At 38.0% G+C, this 13,767-nt stretch overlaps 1 protein-coding gene across 1 annotated transcript in view; it reads left to right on the plus strand.

Moving 5' to 3' along the window:
• DCHS2 (dachsous cadherin-related 2) overlaps positions 1-13,767 on the plus strand; it is a gene marked incomplete at both ends in the record, with an annotated part of 195,288 nt that overhangs the window by 117,137 nt on the left and 64,384 nt on the right. Inside the window, 3 exons of the mRNA XM_079773298.1 lie at positions 456-687; positions 10,802-11,038; positions 12,128-13,144. Of these exons, the coding sequence (XP_079629424.1) occupies positions 456-687; positions 10,802-11,038; positions 12,128-13,144 (1,486 nt within the window). The remainder of the gene's footprint in view (positions 1-455; positions 688-10,801; positions 11,039-12,127; positions 13,145-13,767) is intronic.

Consider the following 13,767-nt stretch of genomic DNA (forward strand, 5'->3'; position numbering starts at 1 on the left):
CCTTCACTGCTACCATTGCCTTCAGACTTGATTCTAAATAGCCTCCCAAGTGGTTTCCCTCCTTCCTTGCTGGCCTTCAGTCTGTTGTTAATACTGCAGCCAGAGTCCCAATGAAAATCCAAGTCAATTCAAGCAACTTCTCTGTTCAGAACCCTCCAGTGGGTCAGAGCCATGGTTCTTTCAGGGGCTCACAGAATCCTCCACGATCTGTCCCTGCCTTTCTGTTCCCTGAACAGGCCTGGGATGAACACTGCACTCCTGCCTCAGGGCTGTGCACTCGCTCTTTCCTTTTTCTGTTACGCTTTTCCTCCAGATGACCGAAGTCTAGCTACCTCATATAGGTCCGTCTATAATTCAAATGGCACCTTCTTAGTGAAGCTTTCACCGATGATTTTTTTCTAAAATTGTGCCCTCCACCAATGATCCGTTTGTAATGGCTTCTCATTTCTCAACAGGGTGGACTAAGCGCTCAAGCTTTTGTTCGTGTGGATGTGGAGGACGTGAATGATAATGAACCTGTGTTTAACCCGCCCACCTATGTGTTGAGCATTAGTGGCCAGACCCAGCCGGGAACTGAGATCATCAATGTTCTTGCCACTGACAGGGATTCTGGGATATATGGAACAGTGGCTTATGAGCTCATCCCCAGTGACCTGTCCTCCCTTTTTACCATCGACTCTACCACAGGTATGTGATCCTGGAACAGTTTGCCTCTGAAATCAACTTCTTCTGTGAAATAGCCAGAAAATGAACAAGAGTGATTTCTTTTATTAGCAGGGATGTTGCAAGACTCATGTCACCTGCCAAATGGCAGCAAGGTGTATTGAAAAGAGCAAGGGCTTTGTAGTTTGGTTATACTTGGATCTCAGTCCCAGCTTATGATTTTCATTGGCCCTACTCTCCTTACCTTAAAAAAGTAGTGCTAATAATCCCTATGTTGCAAAGTTTTTGTGAGAATTAAAGGCAATAATTTAGGAGAAACAACTAGCCAATATGTTTCTTTCTCATATGCCATTTAAGGATGACTTGCATGATTTCAGAGAGCTAATCATATTAGTGCAAAGAGCCTTATACAGACACTAGGTCTCGTATTTCCTTAATCTCTTTGCTTAGTTTCCTTGTTTTTTTAAAGTAATACCTAAAGCTCCTTTTAGTTCTCTAATATGACAATTGTGCTTCTACCAAAGATGTCCAATGAGCAAACTGAGTGTTTTAGAAACAGTCATTATTTAAGTTGTCACCCTTCCCTTCCTATTGCATTCTTATTAACAAAATAATGTTTGAAATAATTATTACTAGAAAACATAAAATTACAAGTCTATTACAGTATAATACTTTTGAGATATTAGAGATATTCTGTTCTAAAATGAGGCTGCAAAAAAGAAAATATTTTTTTCTTTTACCTTTTTTCTTTAAAAAATTTTAAATTGTTTTATTTTGTAGTAAGAACACGTAACATGAGATCTGCCCGCTTAACAAATTTTTAGGTGCACAACCCTTTATTGTCGGCTGTAGGTACAGTGTTGCACAGCAGATCTCTAGAATTTATTCCGAAACTTAATTGAAACTTTGTTCCCACTGTTTAGCAATTTCCCATTTCTTACTCCCTGTTGTTTCCTGGCAACTACCATTCTACTCTTTGATTTTAGGAGTTTGACTGTTTCAGATACCTCATATAAGTGGGATAGGCATTTGTCCTTCTGTTACTAGCTTATTTCACTTCAGATAATGTCCTACAAGTTCCCCCATGATGGCACTTCCTTCTTTTTAAAAGCTAACTAATATTCCATTGTGTGTACATATCATGTTTTGTTTATTCATCCACTGATAGACATTTAGGTTGTTTCCACAGCTTGACTATTGTGAACAGGCTTCAGTGAACATGGGAGTGCAGCTAACTCTTTGCGATTACATTTCTTCTTAAAGCCCCTGATCTGAGGATGGGCAGAATGAGTATCTATTGTGATGGTGATGATAATGTCGGATGCCCTGGTAGGCATGCTCTGTACATTGTCCTATTGGATCTTTACAACACTCTTTGCAACAACCATATTCATTAGCAACAAATAGTAATTTACACGGGACATCTAATCTGCCAAGTTAGTTTGCCTTCTCACCGAGCCCCAGGTAGAGAGCCACTGCTTCTTGCCAGGAAAGTGTACTTCATCTGGAGTATGTGGCTGCTGGGGATTCGCTATTTACAATGACAGTCTTTATAAGGCAGAACTTTCCTTGCTCAAAATAACACACTGATGTGGCCCCTTTGACATTTAAAAGATCAGAAGAACATACTGTTTTAGGATATTGGTCTGCTTATCTTGGATTTCTCAAAATTCCTCTAAACTGAGGACCTTAACTGCTTGTCAAAACGCCAGGCCCTCTAGGACAATAGCATTGCCAAATTATATAGGTCAGCCAGTAATCAGAGTACAGCATCAAAAATCATTCAGCAGATGGTTTTTAGAAGACAACACACTCATCATCTAGTTTCCCCTGGAAGACCTCGAACAAGGAGCTGTACAGTATCCCATTCTTAGAAGAGATCTCTGTTGTGCTGGCTTCAGTCAGCCACAGGCTCCCATTCCTGGCACGGGGTACAAGACAAATGCCATTGTTAATCACGGAGAGCGCTTTCTGTGAGTCATCTAGGGAGGTATCATGGTTTTGCTTTGTTTTTTAAAAGGAAAACCAGTTTTGTAATGGAAATGGCTTTGGGTTATTGTTGGCCGATGCCTATATTATTTTCATGTCAGTGCATTTAAGTTGAAGACATTTCTCAGTGTAACAGTACTTAGAATTTAGTTGCACTTAATCACAACTCATGAGAAATTCATGCAAGCTGGTAATGCTTTGCTTTAACCTTTAGAAGGGAATTGAAAAGCATCATGACTAACTATGGGGAAAAGGTTGCCCAGTGTACAGGAAGTCTTCAATTTGAACAGTTGCATTCAAGTTCATCTGTTGGTTGACTGCCACCCCACATACATTTTCTAAATTGCACATAGTAGACTTCCAGGCCATGCCATTAGTCATCTAACTATTGATGTTCTCAAAGAATTGAACAAGAAGCAGTTTGGAATATGTTTTTTTCTTCTTGATCTGTGCTTTTGTTGTAGCCTATAGAAAGCTGCTTCTTCTTGCTTCCCCTATAAGACCTATCTCTACAGAAGCTGCCAGTGCAAACATAGTCTCAAGGAATTGCCTTTTAGCTATATGTATGTGTATATATATATATATATATATATATATATATATATATATATATATATACATGCACACACACACACACACACACACACACACACACACACATATATGCATATATATATATTTGTGGAATAAAAAAACAAGTGACATTTAGAAATAATTGAAAATTTATTTAAATCCTTATTACATTCTCATAAGAAATTGCAAGGGAGTGTCATTGATAATACAGAGCAAAACTTCATTTAAACCCTCTTCCCCTATCACAGCTTGGTAGGTGATTTGTGGCCTACCTCACTTTTCTTCAAAACAAACCCAAACTCTCTTTTTTTCTCTCTAGCTTATCTGTGCTAGCTGACACTTTTCCAGATTTATATACTAAATAAATATATAGATTGTATATATAGAGTATGGCAAAAGTAGGTTTACAGTTGAAGTATGTGAAACAGTTTATTCTTGTATTATTATTTATTAATTATTATATTATTTTCCATATGAACAACTATAACCAATTTTTGCCTCCACCCCGTATGTATATATAGTTATATAGATTATAGTTTTTATATAGTTGATTATATAATTGTACAGTTTTATATAGTTATGTTGCATGAGGAGAATATTGAGAATTGATGAGTACATTTCTGCATTGTCACTTCTTCCTGAGTTACTCTAAAATTCTCTCTTTGAGACATTCATTAATTTGCTCACTGGTCCATTTGCCCTTTCATTTTAATGCTTCCTATATCAAACGTGCTATTCTATAAGCTTACATAGTGTGTTATTAGGCTCGTGTTTTCCTGAAGACAAGAGATTTTTCCATTGACCTATTTGTGCCACAACCAAGACTCATGCATTAAAAATAGAGCTCTGTGATTATTGTGTTCATCTGGTAAGAGCAATGTCTTGAAGAAAACTGAAGGGGAGTGGGTGTGGCGATGTCATGGTTGTTTTCTCTTGTGGGTTTATCTTCCTGGTCTGTTTCTGATTTTCTAAGTGTGTTGTTAATTCAAAGAATATTTTTGTAAAATGTGTTTAGGCACCAGGAGAGAGATATTGAATTGAGCCTTCATTTCTCTTATTCTCAGTTAGCTGGGCTTCTTTGATGTGGCCACGAGGTAGACCACAGTGTTTTGAGTTTTAAAAGAAGGAAATACAGAGACACATTTATTAATAGCTCTTTTTCATGTATTTTTAATCCTACTATTTGTAGATTTTTTTCTACATTGTTTGAAGTATCCCTTTAGTAGCATGAAAAAAAGCAGTTCTTTAGCCTTTCTGTTTGTGGTATTTATTTAGTCATTTTTCGATGAAACAAACGTAACTTCTAATTCAAATTATTTTAAGGTGACAGAAATTGCAAGCATTTGTGTTTGCAAAAAGTAGTTGAGCAACAATAAATTATGCTGCGTTGCCCATCATCTGATCTATGTTTAGTTATGACATATACAAAATCCAAGTTTAGCACTACAGAACAAATAATTAAAAGGGTAACTGAGTGAATTAAACTGCCAGCCAAGGGCAGCTGTGCCTCCATGTTTAGCTTCTGTGCTGCTCGGGTGTATGGATTTTAACACGGACTTTAAGTAATGTAGCACAGACTCTATTTTTCTTATTTCAAGGGCAGATTCTTTTCTAATGTTAGTTTTATGCTCCGATTTGATACCATGTAATGATTCTCATAATTCTTCATGATTGCCACTTTTCTACATATAGAACATTCTGATATGTAGTTAATAAATTAATACCACATCTCATTTCATAAGGGATGTGAGCCTGCTCACGCCAAAACATTCTTTCTTTTATTTGCAAGACAGAGTCTAAAATTAATCACAGGCACCTAACCAGTGTATGTCACTTTTATAGGAAACAAAAGCATGTTGGAGAGTTTTCTCATTCATTTTTTCAATATAAGATCACTGACTCTTGGAGATGAAAGAGACCTTACAATTTAGTGGAGGAAGAAATTGAGGCAGAAAGGGATTCAGTGTCTTGCCTAAAGTGCATGGTTAGTAATATGGCAGACCTGAACTTGAACCTTTTATAAGTTCATTATAAATTTGGATAATTATTTTCTTTGTCAATATCAGATAGAAATTTGAATCCATTCTATTCCTCTCAGCTGCTACAACTTAGTTACCCTGATTCATGTGCAAAATAAATAGCATAATGTCGTTATCTATTTGGTAAATAAGTTTGTATGTTCTCAAAAACTGAATATAGGAAAAATATCATAAATATCAATAACCAATAAGAAAGCAGTATTGATACCCCATCATTTTTGTCCTGTCTATTTTTTGAGAAAACCACACTTACGGACTCCATGTTTGATGAAGGTTATGACTTTGTGCTTGTTTTTGTTTTTAACTATTCCATAGCTTACAATTTTAGTAGTGACCTACAGATTTTTTTCTAAGTAGGAATTACCACGTTGGTTAAGAATACCCCATCTTTTGCGAGAGGTTTGATTATGAAAGTAAGTATTGCTTAATTAGTAGAACATGATTTTATATATACTGTATATTAAATTTAATTAAGAGGACCTTTGTATTTAAGTACTTTTATTAGTCAATCAATTAAAATAAATTTTATTCCAGCAGTTTCCTCTTTTAAATAAAAAAGTGACAAACTAAAGATAATAGCCAAACATTATTGCACATTAAAATTAGTATGCATAAACCCACACACCAAGTAATTAAAACATAAAATAATCAGTGATCTGTATATGAATCTGTGTCTGTTTTAAAGTTAAAGTTGGTCCCCTGAATGGGCGAGTAATGAAAAAAATGAGAGCCAATTAATCACTGTACTTTAAAGTATTAAAATACTAGAGACCTGGTGGGGGTCCCCTCAACCCAGCCTGCACCCTCTCCAATCCGGGACATCCCTCTCATACTTCTGGACTGCTGGCTCCTAATCGCTCACCTGCTTGCCTGCCTGGTTGCCCCTAACTGTCCCCCCCAACCCCCACTGCTGGCCTGATCACCCCTTATTGCCTCTGCATACTGGCTTGATCGCCCCTAACTGCCCCCCCCCCCCGCCAGCCTGGTTACCTCTAACTGCCCCCTGCTGCCAGCCAGGTCTCCCCCAACTGCTCCCTCCCTGCCGGCCTGGTTGCTCTTAACTGCCCCCCCCGCTTCCGCCGGCCTGGTCACCCCTTACTGTTCCCCCTAACAGCCTGGTCGCCCCCAACTGCCCCCCCTGCTGGCCTGGTCGCCCCTCATGGCCCCCTGCTGGCCTAGTCGCCCCACACAGCCTGCTTGTTCAGTCGTTTGGTCGTCACTCACTAACCCCCCTGCCGACCTGGTCGCCCCACGCAGCCTGCTTATTCAGTTGTTTGGTCGTCCCTCACTAACCCCCCTGCCAGCCTGGTCATAGGCAGCCATATTGTGAGGGCGTGAGGGTTAATTTGCATATTACTTCTTTATTATATAGGATAGTGTCATACACTTAAAGCTGACAAAATGTATAGGCAGAGAACTATTCCTTTTATTTGCTACTTCATTATTATATATATTATGCATATTTATATGTAATATATATTATAAAGCTACATTTTCCAGCTCCTCAACTTTAATAGACAGCTCAGTTTATTTAAGAATGTTGGATTCAAGTAAATAAGTTTTCTAGCTAATCTTTCTATTCAAATGTAAGAAAAAGTGAATGTTTTGAAATACTCAGCGTATGTAAGGACAAGCTTAATCTTAATACTTCCCTCTTCTAAGTGGTGAGTGTTCAAAGAAACTCACTGGTTCCTTCCTGGTCTCTAGTAGGAATTGTTTTACTATATAACATTGACTTTAAAGGCCAACTGAAGTAACCATTGGCTTGGAAGAAGCCTAGTAAAATGTATATACATAGGCATTAAATGAACCGTGTTTATGTATAAAAAGACAGATTTGGCCATTTCTCTCCACTGCCTAAATCTTTAATGACTTCCTATGGATCTTTGGCTGAAGACCAAATCCTTGTTATGGTCAAACCAGGCCCTTCAGGATCTGCCTGCTTTCCTATGTGTCCTTATTTCCAACAACTCTTTCCTTTAATCTCTGTGCCCCTTCCTTATACCAACTTCTTCTTCTCCTCTTTCTCCTTCTTCTTCTTCCTCCTCCTCCTCCTCCTGCTCCTCCTCATTTCTTATGCCATCTCCCTTCTACAAGTATATTACATCATTTTTCTTCTGCTGAGATCAGTTGATTGTTCCCTCTCTTCTCCTCTTCCCATCTTCACATCTTCACCTAAAGTCATCCTTCAGGTCTCACTTTATGAAGGATTGCCAAAGGAGGTAACTAGAAAACCAGTACCTTTATATGCCGGCATGGTCACCCCTAACTAAATTGGTCACCCCAATCTCAATTACTAAATTGAGATTGTTTTGTGACTTAAAGTAACAAAAAAAATTTTAATTGTTTGATAGTGATTGTGGAAATTGTAGGAGCTTCCTGAATTTTGACTTAGGGGTAGGAGAACAACCATTTGCACAAAAATAAATTTAAGTAAAAGAAAAAAAATAGTCTTTCTATGATTGCATTCCATGAGCTTTGCTTTATATCATACTTTTTACCCATATATGACAGCCAGAGATGATCATGTCTGAAGTGGAGAAATGGGCTACATAATGATGAAGCTACATTAAGTGGGGTGGCTTATGAAGGAACTTAAAAGCATGACAGAGAAGTTTAAACTTAATTATTACAGGAAATGAGGAATGACATAGGGTTGTGAGCACTAGCACATTATGGTGAACATGACATTTAAGGAAAATTACCCTGGCAGCACTGTACTCGGTGAATTATAGGACTAGAAAAGTTGAACAGGAAATATAAATTAATTAACAGAGACTATATATTAATATATTATTATAATCGAGGGACAAAGTTATGAAGTTTGTACTAAGGAGATAGTAATAAAAAGAGAGAGGAAGGAACTAACTGAGGATATTTAAAGAGGAAAATAATATAAGAATGGTGACTGGTTTATAATGAAAGATGATGAGTCACACGCAGTTTCTTAATTTTAACTAAGATGATTGATGCTCCAACTGATGTCAAACTGAAAAATACCCCAGAAGAATTGCCACCTAGAAAGAGGTATCTTACCTTATAATAGACAAATATGTAAATTGACCGCACCTTCGCTACGCCCAAGCCACGCCCACCAACCAAGCCACGCCCACCAACCACGCCCACCAGGAAACCATTGCAGGGACGTTGGGGTGTGGCGGAGCCCAAGGCCGGGAAAGCCTTGGGCGGAGGCTTTCCCGGCCTTGGGCACCAACGGGGAGCCTGCACCGATCGCAGGAAACCACTGGGGGTCGGCTCCTGCGATCAGTAGCAGGGATGCTGGGTGCGGCCGAGCCCAAGGCCACCGCCGGGGCCAAGCCCCGACCCTGAAAAAGGCAGAAGGCGGTGGCCACAGCCAAGTGAATGAAGGTGCAGGCAGCCAGGTGAATGAAGGTCTATTGCACGAATCTTCATGCAAACGGGCTACTAGTAGAACTATAATTCAGGTGGGAAGACATGGGAGATACTAGGATAAAGTAACTATTGAAGAACATATAAATATTTTGAAGGAGAGAGTATACAGAAGTGGTTTTTAAACTTTAAAATTGTAAAAAATGCAATTCCTGGATCCTTCCCACATCTAGAAATCAGAATATCTGCATAAGAACCTGAAAATTTTGAGTTTACAAGTATCCATGGTGATTGGATGCAGGTGGTCAGGAAACACCCTTTGAGACCCTCCAGTGAATAGAAAAAAGAGAAATGCTTAGAATTAGAGAAATGTTTAGAAGTGTAAGGAGGAGGAAGTTTGAGGAGGAGATAGAAATCCCAGGAATTTTTAGGAAAGCAAAAAAAAACCAAAAAAAAAAACCAACAACAACAAAAAAAACAAAAAACAAAACAAAAAATAAAACAAAACACTATCATATAATCAAAGAAAAAGTCCAAAAGCAAGTGGACATCATATGTCAGATAGATTGTAGAAGTTACGGAGCATGAGGTTGGCAGTAACATCTAATTGCCTATCTTTCACTTGCATCTGTCTGTATCCTTTTCTTGCAGGTGTGTTTCTCATAAATAAATGTTGCGATTTATCTTGAAATTCATTCCAATAAATTTTGTCTTTTAAGTATTTTGTCCATTTATGTTTTCTGAATACTTTCCCAGCCAAAGTCTGCTATTGATATTCAGTCTCATTCATGTTAACATATTCCTCAGGTGTTCTGTGATTTTTTTTAACTGTGGGCTTGCACCTTTATCTGAGAGAATTCTTTGAATCCTGGGGATGAAGAAGGGTTCCTCTGGAAAATGTTTGTGCTTCTCTTGCCCAAGTGTCTTCCCAGTTTATACCATGTTAAATTAAATTCTTGGCTTGGCAATTGAACTGGTTTCTTATTCATACAATATTGACTATCCCATTATTACAGAAGAATTTGGGGTAGATCAGCAATTGTATATATGTTTGTACATTTATATATATATATATATATATATATATATATATATATATATATATATACACAGCACACACATGTGTAGAGATATGTACATGTATATATATATATATACAAATATATGTGTATGTGTGTTTAAAATACATTAATGCAGACACCCTAGTGTGAAGGCCTTACCTCTAAGAGTGCTATGAAATGAGACACGAAGAAATAAGATAATGAGCATTTTCTTTTCAAAACCTAGTGAAAAACTGAAATTGGAAGAATTTACCTTGCATGGTCAGGCACTGCTTTAAAAGGCTTGGAAAATGTTTTTTTAAGTTTTAAATTTTATTTTATTGATCTTAGAGAGAGGAAGGGAGGGAGGGTGGGAGAGGCAGAGAGAGAGAGAAACATCGATTGGTTGACTACTGCATGCACCCAGACTGGGAATTGAGCCCAGTCAGCATATGGGATGATACTCCAACCAATTGTGCCACTGGGGCAGGACTGGAAAACTTTTTTTTTCTTAACAAGGCACTTCTCTATGGGAAATGGGACTCCTGACCCTCCATCCAATAAATTCATTTTCTGAATGACTACTGTATATGCAAGGTTCTAAGCCAAGCACTCTTTATAGTAGTTAACATTGGTGTAGTGCTTCGACATTGACATGTTTGTAACATTGAAGTGTGTTGTCTCAGGCTCATCTCTGTCATTTTTTATTAATCGACTTTGTTGACATTACATCTGGGCGGGTGATATGGAAGTCAGGCCTAACAAATGCAGCACCATTTATGTTTTTCTGTTGAATTAATTTATTTTCAAGATGCCCAATGTTTAAGCTCTAGGAAAATGTTATTTACTTGTCAGATTTTGGAGCATCATTTTGAAAATATACTTAAGTTTTTGCTTGGAAAGTGGATATATTAGGGTTCTCCAGAGAAATGAAACCAATATCTACTTTTATATCTATATCTACCTTGAAACACTCTTACACAGACACACAGAGTAATGTTTGACCAAATACCTGGACACACTATGGCCCAATCAAGTTGGTATAAAATTAACCATCACAGAAAAATCAACAGATCAGATGTTTGATTGCTCATCAGTATTTATTGCACGTTATCTGTGTCTTAATTCTTTCTTTTCCTTCCCCAGGAATTATTTACTTAACATCAACTCTTGGTCATTTGGAATCTACTACAATTCTGTTGATGGTCTGTGCTCAAGATGGCGGCGGGCTCACATCTGTCATTAATGCCGAAGTCACTATACAAGTTCTTCAGACGACTCTGGCACCTGCTGAATTTGAAAGGCCTAAGTACACTTTCTCAGTTTACGAAGATGTACCCAAAGATAGTCCTGTCGGAATAGTGAAAGCAAAAGAGTCCTTGAGTAAGTACTTCTTATCCTGCATTGAAATTGATTGTTGGAGCATTTCCTGTGTTTTCTTAGGCTGTACAGTCTTATATTAAATATTTTCTTCTCTCCATGCAAGAAGAGTGGAGACCACACAATCTGTGTCTTACTCATTGTTCTTCAACATTATTTCTATCTTACAATTTTTTCTACTCAGAAAAGTAATAGGTACTTTCAAAATAAAGTTTTAAATAAAACTCAATGTAAACAATATACATCTCCTATATCCCACTCCCCAAAACACACACACACACACACACACACACACACACACACACACACTTCCAAAATTTTTTACAAATATGTATCCTAATATCTTTGTTGTCTTACAACTATCTTTTTTTCTACTGTATAATTTCTATGGTATTTTTTCTACTGTATATTTTTTCTGCTCTTTACTGCACAACTTTACAGGTAACTGTATATCATTGTGTCTCACGATATAAAGTTTGAATGATTTTATGAAACATTTCTCTGTCGCTATCAGTTTGAATGATTTACAGTATTTTGCTAGTCTGCATAGTACTCAAGCAATGTCCTTGTGAGACTTGTAGAAGTTTCTCGGCAGGAGAAATTCCTAGAAGAGAATTATTTGTTCAAAGGCCTTGCCCTCCCCTTCTCCTAGCTCCCTCCTTTCCCTTCCTCTGCCCCTTCCCTCAACTTTCGTGGAGGATATTTGCCGTTCATAGGTAGATATTATAGAGAAACATCAATATAAACTTAACTTGGCTCCCTCAAATATATTTAAAAGGCATCCAAATAATTTTCTGAATGTCTTCTCCTTTTAACTAATGCAAGAGGAATGATGACCGATAGCGAGCCTGTGCCTTGCTTTGTGTCCATTGACACTACCGTTATCCACTAAAGCATCTTAAACCACATGTTCACTTTTCCACAGACTTTGGAGAGCTGAGGAAGACGGAAGACGTTGGATAGTATTCTCTGTAGATGCAGTATACATTAATATGTTCAGATTTCAGTGTTTCCACAGGTACATTCTTTTGACATACAGGGATTGCTTTATTTTTTATTCTTCCTTTTTTTCTTTCCCTTTTTTTAATTCAGATTCCTCAGAGCCAATTTTTTACAGGATCTCCTCTGGCGATCTGCATGGAACGTTCTCTGTCCACCCGTGGCTGGGCACCATTCGAACCCGGAAGCCTCTGGATCACGAAACGCAGCCCACAGTGGTGCTCACTGTCCAGGCGCAGCTTGGCAGCTCCCCCGCCTGCGGCAGCACGGAGGTCAACATAACTGTAATCGATGTCAACGACAACCATCCAGTGTTTCCCAAAGCCTCCGACGAGGTCAAAGTGTCGCCGATCACACTGCCCGGCACCGCCCTGTACCGCGTGCGTGCAGAAGACAAGGACAGTGGTTGGAATGGATTCGTCCGATACTCCATTGTAAGCCAGAATCCAGGCATCTTTTCCATTGACTCGGGGCTGGGCGTGGTGTACCTCAATGACAGCCTGGGAGACGCTGTGGCCCAGAAGCACACACTAACTCTCATGGCCCAGGATCTCGGCGTTCCTCCTCGAGCATCCTTGTTCCTGCTTACAATAGTTATCGAAAAACAAGAATTGAACCCATCCTTGATTTTTGGAAATTTGGTCTATCAAGTCGAAGTTAGTGAGTCTCTGTCACTGATGACCCAAATACTGCAAGTACAGGCCTACCCGGTTGGCCCACAGCACAAAACCTCCCAGCTTCTTTACTCGCTGGAACCCAGCGCAGACTTTGCTGTGTTCGCCATTCACCCTTACACAGGTTGGATTTATTTGCGGCGACAGCTTGACTATGAATCCACCCAAACATATCATTTTAGAGTGTTTGCCTGGATCCCGGAGGACAGATTGTCACAAAATGTGAGCACTTCAGTAATTGTTCATGTCCTGGATGAGAATGACAATTCCCCTACCTTCTTGCATGATATGTTGTTTTTGAAAGTGGAGGAGAGTCCCCTGCCCCAAGGGGTAATAGGCAAAATTACAGCAATTGACAGAGACTCAGGAAAGAACGGACAACTGTCATATTTCCTTCTGTCTGATGGAAAATTCTTCAAGATGAATCCTCATACAGGTAGCATTTTGTAGCTTCCCCTTATTCCTTTAAACTTGGAATTGACAAAACCCTAATCTTTTAGTTATCACATTAGTACAAGCATATAATTAAAATTATAGTCTTTAGTGCATACCTTATTGATTACAGTACTGTGATTTTAAAATGAAGTAAAAACGGATAGAATTTTATTTCTAATGATTCATACTTCTCTTGCCTCTCCCCCACATATTACTAATCTACAGTATGGCTCTTACTCTAAATTAGAGATACAGTCAGAACTGGGTTGAATAAAGCCTTTTATAAAGTCCAATTTTTTCACCAACCTTCTTTTTTCATTTGTACATTCTTAAAACAAATGAATAATATTTATTATTAAATAATATTTTATAAAATATGAATGTCATTGATGAAAACTAGAAATTAATCCAAGATTTCAATTCCACTCTATTGATATATTTTCCCATTCTCATTTTGATAAGAGAACCATAGGGAAAGAAAGATATTTACAGTGATTTTTTTTCAAGTTTTAATTATGAAATTAATTAAAATTTTACAATTTATACAATTTAAATTTTTAAAGTATGAATCATTAGAAATAAAATTTATATTGTATAAATTTACAGGGACTTTATTTAATCTCT

The sequence above is a fragment of the Cnephaeus nilssonii genome, assembly GCF_951640355.1.
Source record: "Cnephaeus nilssonii genome assembly, chromosome: 5".
Classification (NCBI taxonomy): domain Eukaryota; kingdom Metazoa; phylum Chordata; class Mammalia; order Chiroptera; family Vespertilionidae; genus Cnephaeus; species Cnephaeus nilssonii.